The 24,483-nt window shown below is 38.8% G+C and overlaps 2 protein-coding genes across 2 annotated transcripts in view; one reads left to right on the top strand and one right to left on the bottom strand.

The window, feature by feature from the left end:
- Positions 1–24,483, top strand: part of LOC100700312 (deleted in malignant brain tumors 1 protein) — a 162,226-nt gene that overhangs the window by 101,085 nt on the left and 36,658 nt on the right.
- Positions 19,811–21,166, bottom strand: LOC112846435 (zinc finger BED domain-containing protein 4-like). The gene is made up of 2 exons (XM_025905956.1): positions 20,770–21,166; positions 19,811–20,572 (listed from the first exon to the last, which is right to left on the bottom strand). The coding sequence occupies exons 1-2, from the start codon at positions 21,081–21,083 to the stop codon at positions 20,266–20,268; spliced, it is 621 nt and encodes a 206-aa protein (XP_025761741.1). The 5' UTR covers positions 21,084–21,166; the 3' UTR covers positions 19,811–20,265.

The following is a 24,483-nucleotide window of genomic DNA, read 5'->3' as shown; positions in this document are numbered from 1 at the left end:
CACCTTGAGGCGACTGCTGTTGTGATTTGGCGATTTTAAATAAAATTGAATTGAATTGAACCTTGGCCTCCAGTAACACTGTAAGAAACCTTGGAGTCATTTTTGACTAAGATATGTCCTTCAATGCACACATTCAACAAATATGTAGGACTGCTTTCTTCCATTTGCGCAACATCTCTAAAATTAGAAATATCCTGTCTCAGAGTGACACTGAAAAACTAGTTCATGCATTTATTACTTCTAGGCTGGACTACTATAAATTCATTATTATAAGGATGTCCTAAACACTCCCTGAAAAGCCTTCATTTAATCCATAAGGCTGCAGCCAGAGTACTGACAGGGAATAGAAAGAGAGTGCATACTTTTCCGATATTGGCTTCTCTTCTTTGGCTCCCTGTTAAATCCCAAATCAATTTTTTTAATGAAGCTTATGCATACATTCAAAAAGAGCGATCTATTGCTTCACATCTGTCCGGTCACAGGTGCTGCCGGCTAAATCTAAGCTTCATCTCTCCCACTTCCCCATGCTGTCAAACTGTTTGTGTCATCACTGGTCTAGTCCAATCACCCTTCTCCAGGCAGATCAACACTTATGCCATGTACTTTAAATCTCACTGCGCATCTGTCATTCTCCTTTGCAGATGCCTTTGTGCAACCCACATCCTCTCCATCTCCACCTCTCAACACCCAAGCTCTATTCAAGCAACCTTCATCTCCACCACCAGAATCTAGGCACCGGGGGATCCTGCTCTAATCCCATTTACACCTCGGGTTCTGTATTGTGATGATGGGCCATCGAAGTCTAACTGCCAAACATCTATCTAAATTCTGTTCATCAACAAATCATATTCATTCTCTCCAATGATCTGTCCTTACAGCTCAATATGCCACTCTTTCTCTACTAATAGGAGTGAATGGAGCTCACCCACCAACTCTCTCTTTTTTGCTCATCTAGATTACAGTAATCATTCAAATAAGATATATATATATATAGATATATATAGATATATATCTATATATCTATATATATATAGATATAGATATAGATATATATTATTCTTATATATTAAGAATGTTTATTTGATTTATTTGACTTTGGATTTCTTTGTCTAAGTGATTCTATGTTGGTCGTCACAATCCACAGCAAAAATAATAATGAGAGGGTAGGTACTGTTTTCTTTTGCACATGCGTCTATAATAAATTAAAATGGTCATATTCATTCATAAGTATACATTCAGTAATAACATGGCCCAATCCAAAAAACTGGTCAATAAAAAACTGGGAATCATTGTGCCTGTCAATGTCTATAAGCAGCAAGTACGCTTGTGGCATGTTGTTGAGAAAAATTCAGAGCTACAAAATGCTGCTGTTCAGGTTCTTAGAACAAAGAAAACAAAACAAACCAATTCACAAATGAAAGCTGTTGAAACGTGAGAACAGAATTTAGTATAAGTGTACGTTCTTGGCCAAGTCCAGCCTTTGGCATGGGCAGTGTAAGCAAAAAATGTTAAAGGAAGCCATCCATCCATGGGCGCCACAAGTGGGAGGAAAAAAGGTGGGATTCTTACTGTTCTTATCCTAAAAGTATTTTTTCTTAATATGAAAAAATAAGGCCACATTAATTTGACTGTATAGCAATGCCAATTAAATATTGGTAATAACTAGAAAGAAAACGCAGTGTGAATGCTGATAGTTCAATGTTTTGAGTTGAAATCTAATAGCTGCTGAATGTTAAGTTAAAAATGTTGAATGAGCTGAAATACATCAAATCATTCACCTGAATGCCAAAGTTGGAAAGTAGCTGAACATGTTTAAAACGTACATTAGAAAATGCTGACCAATGACAAAAGAACATTTAGAGTCAAAAAACATCTGAATGAATATTATGTGTGTGTGTGTGTGTGTGTGTGTGTGTGTGTGTGTGTGTGTATGTGTGTGTGTGTGCCCACATGTGTTTGCATGTTTGCAGGTAAAATAGTTTTTCTTCTTAAAATGTTTTGCGGGTTTATTTTTAGACTAACTGTGTGTTAGTGGGGGGATAAACTATACAGAGTAAAAACAGAAACATTAAACGCTGTTAGATGAGTTGAAATGTGGAAAATCCACTAGAGACACGTAAATGTTTAGAGCTCTGATCATCTAGGTGGAAAATATGACATAATAGTCATGAAATGACTCCAACTGTTCCAATCTGAACCACCTATCTGCTCAGGACAAATCCACCAATGAAAACTAAGCTTGAATTTAACAAGCCAATGAGAATGCTCCATCAAGTTGGCCTGCACTAACTACTGACATACTATTACTCTGTAGCAAAACCCAGTCAAATCTGCACGCGTTGAAAAACTGCTTCTAAGTCTTAGACCCCGACTCCTATCAAAACCATTTTTGAACTGTAAGGAGGAATTTTTCTACATAAAAGTGTGTTCTTTATGTTCCTGCTGTCAAAAATGTGGTAACAGGAGCAATTTAAAAAGTGGGATGTTTCCTGCTGTTTCCTATCTCTATGTGTCGATTCAAAGGTACTCCCTTCACACTGTTCAAAAAGTTTACATCTCTTAGCTTTGAGGGACACATTGTGGGAAAGAGGGCAGCAATGGCTACATTTAGAGGTGAAAATGAACACTGTGGACGCAGCGACAGTTGTAATAGAAGATTAAAAGAGGAATGTTTTGATCTATGCCACTCTGACAGTTGGAGCTCTCAGTCTAACTGCCAACATTCCGTCCCATAGACACCCACTATTAACTCTGAAATGGGTGAAAAAAGGATGAAACTTAAACTGGAACTGGGTTTGTTCTGCAGTCCATACTCCGGACTGTCTCCTCCACTCTGAGGTATACTGCATCAGAACTACTCCATCTACGTTTTCAGCACCTCTTGGCCCTTCTGCCGACTTATTTACGTTCAATATCACGTAAATATTCCAAAAACATCGAGGGGTCTTCAAGGGGCCCGTAGTGGTAAGGGGTTGTGTGATCGCTGTGGAGATAGACGGGTGTTAGAAATATTATAAATGTATATATATATACATATATATATATATATATATATATGGTGTATCATTTCAAAAGTAGGATGTGTTTGGCTCTTTTGATTTATTTATGCCTATACTCACACTTTGTTCTGTTATTCCGGATGGTCCCGGTTCTTGACACGCTGTGTACTCTGTCTCGGGCCTGGTGTATTAGAACATTTGTAAATATTTAAAACCTTTTTTCCTTTAAATTGAGTGTCATGTATAGAGACTTGTATACATACCTAACGTAAGGCTTGGTCTTATTGCCCCCGCTTCTGTAGGTTTTTCTGGGCAACTTACTGAACCTGTACCCGGTGGATAAGCACAGTTAATACAAGGTTTAAACAAAACACACACACACACACACACACACACACACACACACACACACACACACATATTTAAAACATGTGTAACACTGTATTTACCTTGTGGTTTTTAGAGGTGTTGTTTGTCCTATATAGCTTTGTGATCCTGTAGAAAGAATGGGAAATACACATTTTAATGTTACTATGTGTGAAACAGGTAAGATTGCTTCTAAACAATGAGGCACAATCTGTTTTGTGTGAGAAGAAGAAACACAAACCTTGTGTAAGTGGAACGTGGGGTGTCCCGGTGTGCCAAGTTCCTAAAAATCAGGCTTTTGTTTAGAAAAGAAAACAGTTTGAATATTTTATGATATACTGGTGTATAAATTTAAGAATCCATTAATAGTCTTGTTTTACCTACCATATGTGTTGTCCATGTTAAGAAGAACGCTGTTAGGTTTGCTGCCCGTGCTGATGAACGAAGTGTTATGTTCTCAAGGGTCGTTGTAAAGGGTTAGTGTGCCTGATTAGGGCGTTTTTATATAGGTGGGGCTTGTTTCAGTTGCCCTCTGAGATGTAGAGATAAAACGGGCAGGATGTAAAGAAGAAAGGTGGAAAACTGTTTGGTGGATCAGTTGGTCAGTAGAAAGTGTAATGGAAAGATAAAAGGTGAAAAACCTTTGGAGGCTCTGTTGGCAAAAATGCTGTAGGTATATTACTACTGTCATATACAACATTATAAAGAAGCTATTCATCATGCTAAATCTGCTTACTATTCATCTATTATTGACTCCGCTGAAGGAAACACTTTTACTCTGTACTTGTACATTATTGTTTTCTACATTAGTATTATTATTATTATTATTATTATTATTATTATTAATAATAATAATAATAATAATAATAATTACACAATATTATTAAAACTCCAGATACCTTTGCCATACATACACACTCTGCTGCAGTCTGTAACAAATTTGTGGACTTTTTTTTTAATGCCAAAATTGTGAATCTTCATCAACAATTGCCCCCTTCTTGTGATATGGTTCTGCTTGAGAATTGTTTTACTTGCATTTTTTCTCCTACTCAACTGTAATCTTTTCTATCCAGTTTTTAACTTCCTACAATAATTCAACTATCTTCTATAAATACTAAGTTAAAGTCATCATCGGTGGCACCGGTGGCACTGACGTCACATCTTATGAAGACTCTAGAGCGGCTCTTCTTCAACCTCCTCTGACCACAGGTACAACATGCCCAGGAACCACTGCAGTTCGCATACAAGGCGGATGTCGGAGTGGAGGATGCCATCCTGTACCTCCTACATAGAGCCCACTAAAACCTGGACAAGGGAAAGGATCCTGTTTCTTGACTTTTCCAGTGCCTTTAATACCATCCGGCCCTGTATGCTCCAGGAAAAAATAAACAGGATGCAGGTGGACCCCTGCCTGGTTGCTTGGATCTCCGACTACCTCACTGACAGACCACAGTACATCAGGCTGAAGGACATCATGTCTGACACTGTGGTCAGCAGCACAGGAGCACCACAGGGAACTGTGCTGTCCCCTCTTCTCTTCACCCTGTACACCTCTGACTTTTGCTACAACTCTGAATTATGCCATATTCAGAAGTTTGCAGATGGCACAGCCATCATGGGGTGTATCTGGGATAATCAGGAAGAGGAGTACAGAAGTCTGGTGAGGAACTTTGTCACATAGAGTCACACAAACCACCTGCAACTCAACACCTCAAAGACCAAGGAACTGGTTGTGGCCTTCAGGAGGTCCAGAGCAGGTCCACTGCCAGTTCAGATAGAGGGAGAGGAGGTGGAGGCGGTCAACAAGTACAAGTACCTCGGGCTGTGGGTGGACAACAAACTGGACTGGTCATGCAACACAGAGCACCTGTATAAAAAAGCCCAAAGCCGACTGTACTTCCTCAGGAGGCTGAGGTCTTTTAACATTTGCAGGAAGCTCCTGAGGATGTTTTACCAGTCAGTGGTTGCTGGAGTACTTTTCTATGCTGTAGTGTGCTGGGGGAGCAGCACAGCAAAGAAGGACTCATCCAGGCTGGAAAAACTGATCAGGAAGGCTGGCTCTGTGGTCGGCATGAAGCTGGACACTCTGGTGTCAGTGGCAGAGAAAAGGACACTAAAAAAAACTGCTGGACATTATGGACAATGCTGGGCATCCTCTGCACACGGCCATAAACAACCAGAGGAGTCTGTTCAGTGACAGGTTGCTTCTCCCAAAGACAAGAACCAACAGACTTAAAAACTCCTTTGTCCCACACGCCATCAAACTGTTTAACTCAGGGCTGGGCAATCTCAGTCCACGAGGGCCGGTGTCCCTGCAGGTTTTAGATCTCACCTTGGGTCAACACACCTGAATCACATGATTAGTTCGTTACCAGGCCTCTGGAGAACTTCAGGACATGTTGAGGAGCTAATTTATCCATTTAAATCAGCTGTGTTGGTTCGAGTACACATCTAAAACCTGCAGGGACACCGGCCCTCGTGGACTGAGATTGCCCACCCCTGGTTTAACTCCTCTCTGGAGGGGAAAGGGAGGGGAAACAGGAGGACAAAGGAGGGGAGAACAACTAAGCTGTGCCTCTTCACTTCACTGTGCAATACTTTTTGTTAATAGCCAACGGTGCAATAGACTTCAATACTTGTATTCTTATTCCTATTGATTCTATTTATCCCTTTTGTATATTTTATATATGTCTCTGTATTTATATATTTTTATATATAGTATTCTGCTCACATTCTGTAACCTCTGTTGGTGTTGTGCTATTGGAAACCAAATTTCCCAGAGGAACCCACCCGAGGGATTAATAAAGTTTTATCTAATCTAATCTAATCATCGTGCAAACTTGACCCACTGCCCAATAATTTTGTTAAACTTTCACTCCCCTCTCTTGGTTCATTGATTGCTAATATCGTACACTCAAGTCAAAGTCAAAGTAAACTTTATGTCATCTCTGCTATATATAGTACAGTATATAGAGAGATGAGACAACAAGGCTCCAGTTTCATTCAGTGCAAAAAGCAACAATAAATATAAGTAGAATAAGAGATAAATATACAAAATAAATATACACTTACGACTAAGGTAAAGGTGAGAAGGAATAAATATACACTTTAAAATTAGGGTAAAAAGGATCAATAACAGTCTAAATTTACAACTTCTCTCATATTCCATTCTCTCTTAAAGTTCCAATGATAAAGCTAAAACTGAAAAAGAATGGTTCAGACCCTTCCAATTTAAATAATTTCAGGCCAATTTCAAATTTGGCTTTCCTACCCAAAATTCTGGAAAAGATAGTGACTGCACAGGTTCATAGACATCTCACTGCAAAAAACTTGTATGAACAGTTTCAGTCTGGCTTTTGTTCATTTCATAGTACAGAAACAGCTCTAGGAAAAAATCACTAATGATCTTCTGCTTGGGCTGACTCTGGACTCAACACCATCCTCATTCTCCTTGACTTTACAGCAGCTTTTGATATTATCTCCCACGGCATCCTTCTTCATACATTAGCATATATTGGCATCAATGGTACAGTACTCGCACGGTTTACCTCATATCTCTCTGACCGTTCTCTGTTTGTTCAATAACTCACTCACAGATCTACTCCAATTAATTATGGTGTACCTCAAGGCTCCGTGCTGGGTCCTTCACATTTTATTATCTATCTCCTACCCCTAGGTAATATTTTCAAGAAATATAACATCCAATTTCACTCCTATGCAGATTGCTGATTGTTTAAGTGAAATCAAAGTTTGGTTTACTTACAACTTTCTTAAACTTAATGGCAATAAACAGAATTTATTTTAATAGGTACCAAATCAAAATTGACTAAATTTCCAATCAGAAGTCTTTCATTGTCCATTTATAACTGTTGTCACAACTTCCCCTCAGGTTAAGAGTCTTGGTGTCATCCTCGGCAGCACATATAAATAATATCACTCTGCCTTCCTGTATTCATCTTTTTAATATTAACCGCCTTCTTCCTTCACTCACTCCAAACAGTACCGCCATTGTTGTCAATGTTGTTGTTACTTCTTATTTAGATTACTGTAATTCTCTTCTTGATTAAGCATTATTGACAATATCAAAACAATCCAAACAGGAAGAAAGAAAAGGAGGGAAAACATAACACAGACAAAGGTTAAATAAAGATAATGTGATGAAAATATTTGTCCATTGCATTAGTTACAGTATATATCAGTGGGTAGTGTTAACCTGGTAATTTCTTTTTGAACAGTAGTAGCCTTTGGCCTAACATTTTTTGCTAATCATTAGCTAATATTAATATCAGTTAAAGTACTGCAGCATTGGAGTTGGGGTAAACTGTAAGACTAGATCTATTCAGGAGTTGTTAAATTTTTTTTAACATCTGGTTAGCTAATGTTTGCCCTGCTTGTAACAGTCAAAATGATATTCCTCTTCCATCCATTTACTGTATATATCATAGTTATTAGCCTACTTGTACAATGAAACATTTCATATTCCCTAAAATGTGTTTATAGTAATAAATTTAATCAGTGTTAAAGTGAACATCATCCATTTTAATACTAAATACTCCATGACTTAGCATTCCCATATACATTATACTGCAGTTTACTGCTCCTTTGCATTCTGCTAATCAGCATTTTACTGCAATGACAATAAATTTGAATCAGTTCTAATTTGCATATCAGAAAAAATGCACTGGACATAAGAAAAGTACAGTGCAGTATAAACAATGTCAGTGACAATGATTTTCAGTTTCACAAAACCTTAAGACATCTCTGTAATGGCAAACTTCTCAGTCTCAGAACTGAGACAGAGTGTTTCAACTGAACACTATGGATGAATCATTGTTGGGAACATCTTACATAGATAACAATTCAGACCAGAGTCTAGTCAGTACATAAAGTGCACACACTCAAAACAGGGAGCTGTAAGAGTTCGTGTGGAGCCACATGAAGAAACTACAGGCACACACAGTCCCAGGAATCAACACTTCACCCTGGGACCTGCTTTTAAGAAAACTTTCAGAGCTACAGATGCTGCTGCCCAGTTCTTAGAAAAACAAGAAAATGTCCACAAATAAAAACTGTCAAAGCATGAGACCAGGCTTTAAAATGTATTTACGTGCTTGGTACAAAATCTAATGTAAAGGCGTCACTCTAATGACAAACTATGTACTGTATGTGCCCAAGAAAAAACAAAATACAGCACATCTTCTCCCGGGAAATAGCACTTCTCCATACTATCAGTAAGTTACCATCAGAGATGAGCTCTAATGAACATGTGACCACATCAGATTATGGAGCTACCACTTATAGTGGAGCTATCAGGTAGCTCCACTGTAGACGCCGCCCTGCATCCACCCCTCCTTCCCTTATGGGTGTGGAGAGTGGCGAGAATGCACATAAAGGGCAGACAGAGCAGTGTCCTCACAGAGACACCAACAGAAAAATCCTTCCACAAGCTGCAGATCCACCAGAGAGCCTCCTGAACATCAGCCTGCATGCTCCATCAGAACTGCAGAAGGTAAGATGAGCTGCACACTTGTACTCTTATTCTTCCTCTAACAGGACTACTCAGCTGGCACATATACAACACATAGGTTTTACATCTGTTAACAAGCTGCATAAGCAGGACAATAAACATACACAGAAAAAGTTTGAGATCAAAATGGAGCTCTGTGGCCTTATCAAGAGAAATAACAGATAAAGTTGTGGAAAAACAGACATAAACTGAGTTTTGATTTTCTTTTTCATTTAACTGTAAAATCTTTTTTTTCTTTCTTTAAAAAAAAAATAAATTCAGTGTTTTTGACTCATGGTAATCATTCATCTTGTGCTTTATAGACGTCAAAATCCTTTCCAAGATGCTTGGAGAAAAACAAAAGATTTTGTGTATAAATGCATTTTAATGTTTATCTGAAGTTGATGTGAGACTTGGTCTGAGTGAGTAGAGATCCTGCAAACCCATCCTCTGAAAACACAGTTGCATTTTTGTCTTAATTCAGTAGAATGTAAATGTAAGATACTCAAAACATGTTACTGTGATGGGGCCCTGATCTCACATTTTACTTTAGTATTACATACTTTAAAATATAAAGCAGACTCAAGTGTCCAGAATTGGCCAGAGTGTGACTCTGATGTCTTCCACAAATATTCAGCTGAAAAATTCTTCTGTAAAAATTTCAGACACTTTTAAAACTTTCAATAAAAAACCTGACTGATTTTGAGCACTTTACTCTCATCTGGCTCTCAAAGCTAAGCCCTTTTTCTTTCTTCATTACTAAAAACTGGGTTTGAGAGTCCTTGAATATCAATGGTTGTTCAGATTACCTACATTTTTTTTTAAACCAAAGATTCCATGAGTGTCTGGTTACCAAATTGTCACTATCAGAAATCGCTGGCTCCTTTAATTTGTGCCATGTTTTTACCTAATAAAGACATGCTTCAGAACGGTTCAGCTGCATCTTTCAAAACTTAGTAGAGCATAGGGCAAACTGTATGAACTTTTAATTATTTACTTGTGAATAGTACATCTTAAATAGGTGATGAATTCATCCAGAAAAGTTGTGTGAATATTGACATTGCTGTTGTTAATGTTTTAACAGCATCTTTTTACTACATTCTTGTCTTTAACACATTTTGCTTGTTGGGAATTTTCCACATTTCCATTTTTGTTGGTACCAAATTCTTAATTTTTAACCACAATAACAAAAATAAATAGGTTTGTTAAAAATAACGTAAACTTTAGATGTCCATTAAATGACTCGATTGAATTAAAATTGTAATACTTATTTTTAAGTCGAATTAAAAAGTGACTCCTTTCACCCACGACAGGACTGTTTCACACAGACACACACAAGTCATTAAGCTTGTGAGGCTCCCAAAGGTTTAGGTCAGAAATGGAAATTTAAAGACATTTTTTGTAATTTGTGTTTTCTTTTTTTATCCAGTTTAAAGACATGAGTGAGCAGAATGTGATTGTGACTTTCTATCCAAGCAGAGATATCCAACTGCGTGTGTTTACAGCTCAGTCGCCTGATTGGCTCTCTGCAACATGCTCCGCCCCCTGCTCATCCTGTCTGTTCTCAGTTTGCTGACTGCAGGTAAGTGCAAGCAGCTGGGGTCCGTTCTTCGTACCTCGCTAAGTAAGTTAGCTGGATTTCATTGTTGACGATTTCGCGTGATCTTGGATCGTTCGGTTCTCCGAAGCTCATCCGGGACTTGCTGTCATAGCAACAGATCCGTAAGCCTAAACCTGCTTAGCAGGCTTACTTTATGTAAACAGGATTAGATCGCGGCCACTCAGGTATGTCCGCTGCATTTATACGAAAGCAACAGCGATATTTCACCACTGTTTTTCCATAAATAAATATTATCAATGTAACTAAAGATAATGCAGCATTTGATTCTTTTATTGATTTCATACAGATACATACAGGTCATTTCCGAAAAAAAGGGAAATGTACTATTAATCATTCTATTACATGTATTTGATTATTTCAGATGTAATTCATATTTTAGAGTAGTAATAGTAAAACACTTCGTGTAATCAAGATGAGAGACCACGGCTATAAAAAGCGATAAATAATTGAAAAAAAGATTATATAAATAAAAGATTATATATACACACATATACATATACACATACATATACACTTACATATACACACACATATACACATCATATATATATATATATATATGTGTGTGTGTGTATATATATATATAAAATCTCCCAACTTACTGTGCATGCTTCAGTCACCCCTTGCATGGGAACAGGTAAAAGTGATGGAGTGTTATGTGAAACTACACACCAAAAAACCCCACAATCTCAATAAATGTCACAGTACAAAAAGCATTTTAATTAAGGCAACAACCAAATATTTTACGTTGTACAAATAGAATTATGAGCTCATTTACCAGTTATGAAGGTGCTGCTGCTACTGCACCCCGGCTGCTCGTCTGAGGAAGAGCTGCCCCCAGGGATGCCCTCAACAATGGGTCTGGTGGCATTCAACCCTAGGGCCAGCTCCTCTGCCAGGGTGTGACGAGGGGGTGCAGGACCACCACCTGTCTTTATTTGCTCTGCCCTTTTCTTGGTTGCTGTTATAAACAAACAAACAGATTATTTCAGGGTCTCTTGTCATAGACTAAAAGCAATATAAGTGATAAATATTACCATTCTGTAGAATATTCTTATATTTCACTTTTACTTGTTCCCATGTTCTAGTGGGTCCTGTTGTGGCTCTAACGTGAAAGAGGATATAATGTAATATGGTATAATGTAATATAATATAATAAATTACTTACGAGTTTAATTTGTCAGCAACTTTCTGCCAGCCCTCTCTCCTTGCTTTTGCAGCCTTTGCAGTGTTCCCTTGCGTTTTAATTAAACTCTGAAACTCCTGAAATCCCTCAATCAAGAGTTCTTGCTCTGCTGGCAAAAAATACTGAACGCGCTCTTTCGACATTTTTGCCGACCAATCAAAGGGTTGCCGATCAATGTTTCTACTATCGATGTGTAGCCCCTTTTAAGCCACCCAGTGATCTCAGATTACTTCATCCAGCTATACTAATCATCAACAACAGGTGTGTTCGGAGAACCGGATTAGCGAGCTGAAAGTTGGCGCGATGATTTGATCTTGGATGTAGTAAGCGAGGTACGAAGAACGGACCCCTGGAGGCCATTTTTAAAGTATCATTATGTTACTTGAGTAGAAAAAAACTAAAGAGGATACAACCTGAGAATCATGAGAAAAGATGAACTGTCAACTGTAGAACAGTCTCATACATTTCTGATAATATCAAGTAAACCACCAAATTGAACAGTAGTAGCCTTTGGCCAACCACTGATAGAAGGAAATAAGAACAGCTCTAGGTTTCTCTTCTGAGAAAAAGTCATTTCTGTTGATCCAACCATTTCTTTAACATTAACTAGTAATGAATTTCTACACACATAAAACCATCTTGATTAACTGCATTTAACTGCACAAAAAATTGCCTCAAAGCGCAATTTCTTTTCTTTTTTTTAAAGGCCTTAATGGGAGACTGTCACAGTCAGTGACTGTGTTTAGAGTGAAAAAAGGACTCAAATGAAGACCTAAAACAGAATGTGAAATGTGATTTGAATAAAAAATAAATAAATAAATGAACTGTTTATTGTAGCTGGGAAAATACGTACAAATTTAAGGCAAGGTGAACACTCAACTAAAACCTAAACTGGGAAACACTAGACTATGACGCTATGACAAGACAAGAGCAAAACCTGAGCTGGAGCAGGGCCATATATGACGTGGACAAAGAAATGCAGAAGATCTGACGAAAGACTTAATGACACACACAGACTAAATAAATACACATGGGAGGTGATCAGGGGAAGTGGAAACGCATGAGGAAACAGCTGACACAAATGAACACAATGCCTGTGTCCAAATTCATAGGCAGCATGCGGTAGTATTTGTGGGCAATTACACCACAGCAATGCAATGAAGGCTGTCCAAATTTGAAGAGTCCTCCAAATGCGGTGATAAATGAGTCCTTCTTTTGCCCAGATTTGAAGGATAGGACGAGTGTATCCTTTGTAGCCCACTATATCCCAAATTCATTGTGGGACATACAGGAGAATCTTTCTCATTACAATCATGGACGAAGCAGGACTTAATGTGGGAAAGGAATACACTTTTAAATCTAAGTATATGAAAATCTGGTGGTACAAAAGTTACATTTTTGCGGCCGTTGTGCTTTACGATTTAGATATTTTCTTATGGTTATGTTTCAACAATCTTCATAAAAATTGGCCATAAACTAGCTTGTATAGTGGGTCCTAGTGATGTGTCGGTCGCGAACAAAACGGCTCTTAGAGACGAATCTTTGAAGTGAACGACGCAAGCTCCTTATTGGGAGCCGTGGGTTTTTTTTCCCTCTTTCTCTTACCTCTCTCTCTCCCCTTTTTTTCCACTTCAATCCGCACGTGCTGTGCTTTGCGTTGGAAAGAGGGGGAAGGGGCGGTAGTTACACTCGCAGTAGCACAGCACAGAGCCGGAGGGAGAGAGAGAGAAGAAGAGAGCTGAAAATTTAAATAGTTAAAAGTTGAAATGTAAATAGTTGTTTTTGCATTATATGATTTATTTAATACATTTTATATGGAGTGAATAAATAAAAGTATATTTACGGTGGCCCCTAGAGACAAAGCACGTACAAACTCCAAAACACGTACAAAACACAACAGAAGTGCTCCAGGATGCTAGGCACAGTGTTTAAGCTTTTGTTACCTAGTGGCTACACAAGCCAGGAAGTACCAACGACCAGATTTGGTGTGTGGTAGTAACATTTAAATGAACATTTTTTTTAAATTATTAGAATATATATGAGGGCTTGTGTATAAATAAACAAATAAACATATGCTTTAAATTGTGTAATTTAAGTGATCTAGGTAGCTCTGTTTTGGAAGTTCAGTTAACGCCAGAAATGTGTTTTGGAGTTTGTACATGCTTTTTTCTCTAGGGGCCACTGTATATATTTATATATAAACATATATAAATAAAACCACTTTTTTACATTAGTAATTCCTTTTGTGCATAATTTTATATTGTTAATAATAAATTAATTAAAGCAACAAAACAACCTGAAGAGGCGGTTGGGAGCCAAAAGAGCCGGCTCTTTTTACTGAGTCGAGCCGAAAGAGCCTGTTCTCTAAAAAGATCCGGAAATCCCATCACTAGTGGGTCCTGTGTATTTCATGTATTGCAGCTTACGTACAGCAAATTTAGATTTTGGGGGGTTTTTTTCAGTTAACTTTTTGGTGATGTGTTTTAGGGAACGAAGACCAAACACCTCGATTCATTAAAATGACAGGAGGAAATGATCACCTCCTTACTTGGGTCAGTGGTTCCAAAACTTTTTTTGGTAGGCCCCCCCTTTGTTTTCCACGAAAATCTTTGCGCCTTGTTTTCAAACTCCATTACAGTTTACTTCACACCTTAAACCTTGTGAAAAAAAGTTGCATTTCCTGCGAAAATGCAGTGTGAATGCCGTGTAGTGGAATCTGAAAAGCAGAATTATCTGCTGAAAGAAGGTGTAGAAGCAGAAGTACTTGCTGAAGATGGCTGTATGTGAAAGGGTACACTGAAGAGTGTCAGAAAGCAGAGTGCATGCAAGCGGAGAAGATGTGTTGTAACCGTCACAGGTAGGATTTGAACCTTCATTCACCTTCATTCACTTCATCTTTTATACACTTCATCTGTGCAACTAACCTTTTTTTTAACTCAAAAATAACCCCGTTTTCAGCTTTCTGACATTTTTACAGCCCATCGATGTACACAAATAAGTTAAAAGATCAAATGAATAATAGAAAATAAATAGAAAACATTCTTCTATAAGTTTCAAAGAGATGTAGTTTACATATTTTATATAATCCAGTAAATGTGTACAAATGGCCAGCAATCATTCAGTCACTGAAATTATTCATGAAACTGGCAAAGTAATTCCTAAATGCGTGTAGGTTAAAGAAAATTATTATACCTGGATATGATTGTCTCTGATGAGCCTAAGGTGCAAAACATGAAGGTGACTGCAATAAAGTTTTTCTAGCTCCTCGAGAATTAAAAATGTACCAGAAAGAGAAAACATTTCTCGGTCCATTTTAAAGTTTTCACGCTCTGCTGCTTGCAACCAGAAAAATGCGGAACTAAGGGCAAACTTAAACGAAGGCTAGAAGATTGTCAAATTTCACAGATACTCACTTCCGTCCTACCCGGCCTTTGATGGACCTACTTGGACCGGTTAGGTCGGGTCCTTCAAAGTATCTTTTTTTTTTTTTTAAATTAGTAACAATTGAACAATACAATCAAGAACAATACAATACAAAATGAACTCTCGTATAGGATAAAAATACAACAAAGATAACAGCAAGGATATGGGGGGGTGATAAAAATTTATGGTATTAAAGGTACAGAATAACAAAGATAGAGCACAGGTTGACACACAATGGAGGTAATAATCAAAACAGTAGCAGTTGAAAAATGTCATAGATTTGAACAAATCTGCTGGACTTCAGATGAGTACATCATCCAAAATACATGGTCAAAGCAACATAACAGTGGCCCAATATCAAAGAGAATTCCACTCTGTAGAGTGGGCAGTCATAATGAAGCAGTTGGTTTTATTTTATTTTTTAGAGTCAAGCTGCTCTTTATATTTTTGGCCACCAGATATCACCAGAGAGGACTGTGTTGAAAAGCTTTGAGTAATAAACCATTTTTCAATACAAGTTCAATGCTTCAAAAGCTTCATTTGGCCAGTAGTGGTGGGTGATCGATCTAAATATCGATTGTATCGATACCAAATCGGTATCGGATCAATACTTAGTCTGGTTAGATCGATTCTTTACTTTAAGTTCTGCTCTTGCTTGCAATGCTGTGCTTTCAGCAAAGACGAAACAGCCAGGTCATTGGACTCATTGCTCCTGTGTCAGCGCCGAGAAGGCACACTACGCTCCCCCTCCCCCCTCTTGTGTTTAGATGTTGCGCCATCACGTGACATGACTTAGATGCATTGGGGGTTGTTAAGTTGTTTACATATTATTTATAGTTTCACCAGTTGTTTCTTTTGTTGTTGAGAATTTTGATTGTAATTGAAGATTTTCCTTTTAAAGTTTGAAGGAAAATTGAAGATTTTCCTTCAAACTTTAACCTAATTATGTCCTGGGTTTTAACTATTTAATAATAAATAGTTTAATAATAAAAAAGGAAACATCACAAAAAACACTTAAGGTCATGAAAATTAATTGATATTTAGCAACTCACTCCACCTTGTTTACTGAAAAGTATCGGTAGGCGATACTGGGCAGTATTTACTTGGTATCGGATCGATACCAAAATATGCAGTATCGCACACCACTATTGGCCATCACTAGTGCCAACAGTCTCTCTGTTTGCCCACAGACACCGGCACAACTCTGGTCAGAATCCCACAAAGATACAGACTGCCTCGTGTTTTCATCATCTTTCTCAGGAAGACCAGTCAGCCTTAGCTTCCATCTCCTCTTGCACATTCCTCACAGGAGCTGTTCAGGGATTTATTTATTTCTACTGTTCAACAACATTCTCCTGAAGTTCTACTATGCCGTCTTTATTCTTTCTTATTTCCGCTGTGTTTCTATCTATGTGCTTTTCAAACGTACGCAGCAAAGGCATCTGTTGAATTTGTAGCTCTGATGTGTCCATCAGTGTAATCGGTGTAACAGGAAATCGTGCATTGACAAAAGTTCCCCGTGGCTTGGAATGTAAATTGTGATTAAATGCATTTTTTAAACGCTTTAAATTTTATCAGAATAATTAATCGCAATTAACACGATAAATTCCCACCCCTACTTTAAATACATATAAATAAAAATTAACCTAGGAGTAGTGATGGCCCGTTTGAAGCTCAAGCACCAAAAAAACCCCAGAAACACTGTGTTAAAGTTTAATTTTTAAAGTTTAAAGTGATCAATGATGCCCAAAGCTTCATTCAGCACGTCACTGCTTCAGTACCTGATTTAATGGTTAATAAGGAAATGAATCATTGGTCGGATTTGTGCTGTATTATGTATATAACACAGTATATCTATAGTTAAATTTATAGATACCTGTCCACTGGTTAATTACATAATCACGTGGAGGCAGGGACTTCACAGCACAATCATACTCGCAATCTGTTATAAGATTGTGTTGGGTTTATTTAATTTTTACTAAAATTACTTATTAATCAGAGACACAATTTTGATTTCCCCCCCCCCCCCCAAAAAAATGTAGTGCTTAGACTACACTAATAGCCCAATATCAGACACAACTTTCATTTGATATTAAGCAGAAGCTGTCAATTCAGCTCTGTAGAGTGGACAATCATAATGTAGTTCATTCAAATTTGTAGATACAAGCTGCTCTTCATATTTTTGAACACTAGATGTCACCAAAAGCTATGTTAAACAGCCTCTACTAAAGAACAGTTTTTCAATATAAGCCACAATGCATCAGAAAGCTTCATTTGGTCATCGCTACCTAGGAGGTATATAGAAGCAAATTTCATATTATTTTACCTCAATGCACAAAGTCCTTAGCATTGCTCTCTTCCATGCCCTAGCTGGGAAGAGCACAAAAACTTCCTATTTCCAGCCCCGGTATTTGTAGTTTTTCCTCCCCCCTCAGTTACTGTCTATTATACTCAGAGAGAACCCTAATTATTTGAACCCAGCTACATTGTTATCTGACTGCATTACAGTCAGACTCACCCTCTGGAGATATATATGCAGACGTGAGAGGAACGACTGACTGACCCCTACATAAAGTGCGTTACAGTAGTCCAGGTAGAAGAGAAATAAAAGCATGGATCACTGTTTCTAAGTGCTGCCTACACTCAGAAAAATAAATTTTCCAACTGGAACCTTTGAAGAATCATTTCTTTCAGTGGTTCATTGAAGAACCTTTAAAGGTGCCCCAAAGAACCATTTCCTGATGGTTCTTTGGGTTTGGTTCTCTTTAACAGATTTTAAGCAGAGGCTTTTAAGGTTGCTGTTTGGGGCTATTGACACAAGCTATGCTGCCATCTTACTGAATCCTCTGATTACTTTTTGTCCACATCAGTTTTAAGTAACATGGAAGCCTCTTCAAGAAGCTAAAATAAAAGATATACATATACATATTAGGATTGTACGATAATATATGCCATTATATAGCAAAACAGAAAAATCATTATTTCACACATCAATTATCATTAGAAAACAAATTATAATTTTGCTTTTGTTTACTTTAATTCTTGAGTATACATTGCTGTGCAAAAGGGATGTTTAGACTATTCTTCCCCAAAAAAACCTGTCAGAGGCATCAGATTGGTCCAAAATGATCCTGAAGCATGAAAATAAAACCAAACAGAAAGACAGTCAATGTGGCAATTTCTGTTAGTGTACTTTTATTACTCATGAAATAAATCTGTTGATTCAGTCACTTTTCTTATCCCGTAGGTACCTGATTATTAGAAATCTGTGTAAATATGCAGCAAATCAGTACATGATCATGTTTTTGTTGTGCACTATTGTTGGGTTTTTTTGCTGGAGTTTTTGATAAAACACTCAGCACAACAGGGATAGTAAGACAGACATGGGAATTCTTGTAAAACCTCTTCAGTAGTATGCTGAAGAATGTAGTGTGCTCTGTACTTTTGTATTTTCCAGAGGTGTGTTGGAATGACATCCACATTTGGCCTAGTTTTTTGGAACTCTTGCTTAATCACTGGTACATGTTGGCAGGTGCTCCTTTCATCCTCCCCATGATCAAGATGAATGATATCCTTAAAAAGTTTAGCAAAAATTGAGAGAGAAAAAATAAAACAATACTTTTAAGTTTTACATGTGATTTAAAATGGCAAACAAATATTGAGTATTTCTGTCTCATGTTTTTCAATTTCCTCTACGTCTACTAGTGGCCTTCTTTCCTTTTTAAACTTGTTCCTGAGAGACTCATGCAGAGTATCCTACAAAAGATAAAAATGTAAAAAAAATTCTTCATAAACAGGTGCAACTACGTTCTCCCTTTATACAAGACATTTACCGGAAAATTTTGAGTGACATAAAGCTGGTAGGTTTGCTGTCATAACCTAATTAGTTCCTATTTACACATCTCTTCTTTAACTCTTAGGAGTTGATCTAGCACATGATATAAAGGTTGGGAGCACTTTAGATTGGCTAAATAAACTATAAAGTGTAGATAAAGATTAGATAAAGTATTAATGGCAGTATGTCCCACAAGCATACTCATCATACTCTTTCAGTCTATATGTTCATACCTCGACCTTTTAATAATAAAAATAATAATGTATACTTTTTTGATCCCCATGGGGAAATTTCTCTCTCTGCATTTAACCCATTCGCCTCTGTAAGTCTGCCGCAGGGTAGCTGTGGCTACAATATAGTTTGCCATCACCAGTGTATGAATGGGTGAATGACTGGATGTACTGTAAAGCGCTTTGGGGTCCTTAGAGACTAAGTAAAGCTCTATACAAATACAGGCCATTTAACTCAGTGAAGCAGTGGGCAGCCACTGCCCCGGGAGCAGTGTGTAGGGCCGGTACCTTGCTCAGGGCGTTCAGTAGTGATGGGATTTCCTGCTCTTTTTAGAAAACCGGCTCTTTCGGCTCGGCTCACTAAAAAGAGCCGGCTCTTTCGGCTCCCAACCGGCTCTTCCTGTTGTTTTGTTGCTTTAATTAATGTATTAATAACAACAATATAAAATTATGCACACCATGAACTAGTAATGTAAAAAATTTCTTTTTTATTTATAAATGTTTATCATATAAATATTCTTGTATTTATTCACAGCACACAAAATGTAAAAAAAAATAATTATAAAGTACAAAAAACAACTATTTACAATTCAATTTTTAACTATTTAAATTTTCAGCTTTTTTCCTTTTAAACCAATTCAAAATGAAAGAACACAAAACACTACAAACCACAACACAATAAAATATCGATTAAATGATGCAAAACAAAAAGAAAAAATGAACAACCAGATCTTTAATTAAGGGAAAGGTTGGCATTCAGGAATACCAAGTGCCTTAGCTTTGAGGAGCTGATCCGGTTTCTTCTGTCATTCATTATCTGTCCTGTTTTGGAGAAGATTCTCTCACAGGGGACTGATGTTGCTACAATGCAAAGTCTCCGTGTCATCACCTGGGTAAGACGTGGATAAGTATAAGCCTTTGTCTCCCACCAGCTCAGTGGATCTGCACTTCTCTGGCAAAGGGGCTCATCAATGTAGGATCTCACTTCCAGTATTGCATCTGCTGAGGGATTCCTTCTGGTAGTGTCTCTACTTGCTTGTTCTTCAAAGAACCTCCAAACAGCAGATGCTTGTTGCTCGTTTTGTTCATCCTCTTCTGCCTATTCTCCCTCTTGGTCCTCTGGCAGTGGAGTTGGTTGGCTGGATCTTGCTGCTGCAGTTATTCTCTGAAGAGCTTCATCCACCGCTCTGTTGTCATTAAAGACCAGCTTCTTGAATCTTGGATCAAGAATGGTGGTTTCAGAGAGAACAGCATTATATTCCATTCTGTGGAACTTTCTGTCCATGGATGCACAGAGAGCATCCACCAACTCTTTCACTTTTCCTGTAGTTACTCTGGTTTGGTGTTCAGCTGTCACTCTCTGCAGACCCTTGCACAGGATTAACATTTTGGAGGCTGTGACATGGCTGAAAAAGAGTAAATAACAAGTTTCAAAATTATGCTTTTTTAAAATTCAGCAGTATATTATTATTTATGATCGTGTCTAATCTGCTTGTCATACCAGCAATGCAACCAGCTATGCAACTAACTCCTACTACTACTACTACTACTACTACTAATAATAATAATAATAATAATAATGCAATAACATTTGCACACTCACCTGTCTGCACTGATCTCCACGGAGACCTGCTCAAATGGCTCCAAAACAGTGCATGCCTCCTGTAGTACCTCCCATTCCTCGTGGCTCAGAGGGTCGACACTGATAACTGCCAGGGTAGAGATGACTGCATCCTTGAACTCTGGAATCCGTTTTAGCATATGAAAGGTTGAGTTCCATCTTGTGATACATTCTTGTTTGAGCTTTAGCTCAGGCATGCCCATCTGTTGTTGGGTAGATTTGAGCTTGTGTGTGGCTGTTGTGCTCCTGTGGAAAAATTCCACTATTGCCTTCACTTTGTCCACAGCTGGCTTCATCACCTTCAAAGCATCTCTCACAACCAGGTTAATTGTGTGCGCAAGACATGGGTGGTGGGCCCATTTCAGGATTTTAATTGCTTTTGTTATGCTAGCTGCAAACCATTTTGTTTTCCACATCCAACTCTTTGCCACTTTGAGCAGCTCTTCTGCTAAGTTCTCGGAAGGGTGTCTGTCGCTGAACTCAAAACAATCCAGAACAGGATACCATTTTATAATTTTTAATAAAGTGACACGTAACTGACAAGAAGGATGTGGTGGTTTGGGATTTCCAGCTATCAGTTGTTAGACACACTGCTGTGGCTTTTTTAACCCTCTCTTGCAGTGATGCACGTTCTCTTTCATCTAAGCCTGGGATGATTTCTTGGGAGAGAGCCTTCCTGCTTGGAATTACATACATGGGATTCAGTGCATGTATAAAAGTCCTGAATCTCTTATCATCCACAACAGAAAATGGTTGGAAATCAAGTGCTATCATTTTTGCCAGTTCTTCATCAATTGTGTTCTGTTTTGCTGTCTGCAAAAACTGTCTCATTGAGCTCTGACTTGGTTTAGGTGGTATACTGCATGACGCTTCAGATACTGCAGCAGAAGAAGGAGCAGCAACAGTTGCAGTAGACACACTAGCACCTTCATTTATATCACCCTCAACTGACTGTGTTTTTTCTTCCCATTGCACTGATGGGTGGACAGTTCTGAGGTGCCTATGCATGTTGTTTGTGGAGCCGGCTCTATATGAAATTCTTTTTTTGCAGACTCTACACTCTGCCTTTGTACTGTCAATAAAATTGAAGTGGTTCCAGATTTTGCTTGTTTTCTTGGTTGCTTCACTCATTTTCTTTACTGTACCTTTCTAAATTGACGATGTTGTCTCTTGTTGGTGCTCTTTTTCTCTCTCTCCCTCCTGCTCTGTTTGTGTGCTACTGCTGCTGCGAGTGTAACTACCACCCCTCCCCCATCTGCCCAGCACAAACACGAGGCTCACGTGTGGCATGAAGCGAAAAAAAAGTTAGAGAGAGGGCAAGAGAAGGAAAACAAACCCTCACGGCTCCCAATAAGGATCTGGCAACTGTCGTTCACTTCAAAGATCCAGCTCTAAGAGCCATTTCGTTCGCGAACGACCCATCACTAGCTTTCAGTGGATTCATATCCCCGACCTTCTGATCATGGTGCAACCACGCTACCTACTGAGCTATCCCTGCATACAAAGAGTCCTGAGACACAATTCCATCCATGGGTTTACAGTGGGATGCAAAAGTTTGGGCAACCTTGTTAATAGTCATTATTTTCCTGTATAGATCGTTGGTTGTTACAATAAAAAATGTCAGTTTGTGGTGGACCACTGGAGGGCTTCACTCACACTCAGTTGTCAGGAAGTGTGGGTGCTGTGTTTTAGAGGGAAAACACAGCTCGAACTGATGGAGCACATGCTATCCTTCCTCGGACCGAACGACGGGGGATTCCTCTTCGCCCACATCTTCCTCCGACAGCTGCCAGCGGCAGTGAGAGCCAGCCTCGCCAACTCTCCGCTTCTGGGCGCAAAGGATTATCTCTCCGTCGCTCGGGAAGAGTTTGCCACTATGGAGCACCTCGGCATTGTACAGCGCACGAATAGTGCATGGGCCTCTCCGCTCCAAATGGTGCCCAAATTAGATGGTCGGTGGCGGCCGTGTGGGGATTTTCGCCATTTGAATAATGTCACGAAGAACGACCGTTACCCCATTCCCCACATCCAGAATTTTTCCGCCCACCTCGCTGGCACCTCGATTTTTTCTAAAATTCACTTGGTGCGGGGGTATCACCAGGTTCCCATGCACGCCGAGGACGTTCCCAAAACTGGCGTTATTACCCCTTTGAGTTTTTACGCATGGCATTTGGGCTGAAAGGTGCTGCCAAGACTTTTCAGCGATTGATGGACTCTGTCCCTGAACGCATCCAGGCATTTTCTGGGTCCACGGCTGCGCTGGCTAATGCTACACTGCTGGCCCACCCATTTCCGTCGGCGGAGATTGCGTTGACCACCGACGCGTCAGACGTGGTGGTGGGCGCAGTGTTAGAACAGCAGGTCTCCGGTGTCTGGCAACCACTCGCCTTTTTCAGTCACACGCTCATGGACAGTGAGCGCAAATACAGTGTTTTTGACAGGGAGTTGCTGGCCCTGCATCTCACAATGCAGCATTTTCGTTTTTTTTTTTTTTCTCGAGGGTCGTAGCTTTACCGCATACGGCGATCATAAACCTTTGACGTTTGCGATGTCCAAGGTCTCTGACCCAGCAGCGCCAGTTGGCAGCCATTTCCGAGTTTACAACAGACATTTGGCACGTGGCTGCTAAGTACAACTGCGTGGCTGACTGTCTGTCCCGCGCGCTTCTTCCTCCCATTTATGTTGGCAGTGATGATTCCTCAAGGCATTCACACTATTGAGATCCTGTTTCTCTTTAAACTTTATTCTTCTACCTTACCTCCTACCTCAGTTTTCATCCCATTTTTTAGCACAAATTTCATTTTTTTCCATCTCTTTTTTGCTGAACATTCAGCTTCGTCACCTCTTTTCACCAGAAAGTTCTACTTTTTCACCTCTTTTCAGCACAATTCAGCTTCTTCTGCACAGTGCACATTGTTTTTCTCATTATATCTTTGATTGGCACTAGAACTGGTTTGGCTTAGTGGGATGAGCAGCTGCTGTGAGATCTGGTGGCGAAGGTTTTAATCTTACCCGTGGCGGTTGCTGCACATGTTCCCCCGCTTGCATGCTCCTGGCTTTCTTGACACTCTTCACTGGACCCTTTCAAATGCAGCCATCTTCAGCAAGCACTTCTGCTTCTACACATCTTTTCAGCAGATAATTCTGCTTTTCAGCTGTTTTCAGCAGATTCCACTACACGGCATTCACAGTGCATTTTTCGCAGGAAATGCGACTTTTTCTAGTACACTTTTTCATCCTGTTGCACAATCCTTTTTCACTTGTTTTTTCTTTGGTGTTCTTTTCGGCAGCGCTGAGCTCTTAGCTCAGTGCGATGGCCGGTAGAAGTCATGCAACGGAGGGCTTTCGGAGCCTCTCCCATCGGCATGGTATTAAAATACCGGTTGGTACCGATTTTTCGGCAGAGGAGTGTGGTTTGGCTGTTGGGGTATGGAACGCCAGGACTGCCATAATGAATTACTTAAATACACCATTAAATAATTAATTAAATGTGGCAATAATTAATTAAAATGGGAATTAATTAATTAAATACATAGTTATGACACATGTAATTAATTAATTATTGACACATTTAATTAATTATTTATGTATTTCACATTTTAATTAATTATTGACACATTTAATTAATTAATTATTGACACATTTAATTAATTATTTGTGTATTTCACATTTTAATTAATTATTGACACATTTAAT

Source organism: Oreochromis niloticus, linkage group LG3 (genome assembly GCF_001858045.2).
Source record: "Oreochromis niloticus isolate F11D_XX linkage group LG3, O_niloticus_UMD_NMBU, whole genome shotgun sequence".
Classification (NCBI taxonomy): Eukaryota; Metazoa; Chordata; class Actinopteri; order Cichliformes; family Cichlidae; genus Oreochromis; species Oreochromis niloticus.
Note: the sequence above shows the minus strand (reverse complement) of the source record. Positions and strands in the feature narration are given on the sequence as shown.

Bases quoted from the DNA above. Each gene is read 5' to 3' on its own strand.
- LOC112846435 (XM_025905956.1), bottom strand. From the start codon at position 21,083: ATGAAGCCAGCTGTGGACAAAGTGAAGGCAATAGTGGAATTTTTCCAC. The intron at 20,573-20,769 runs GTGAGTGTGCAA...ACTCTTTTTCAG, and splicing joins GTGGAGATCAGTGCAGACAG to CCATGTCACAGCCTCCAAAA.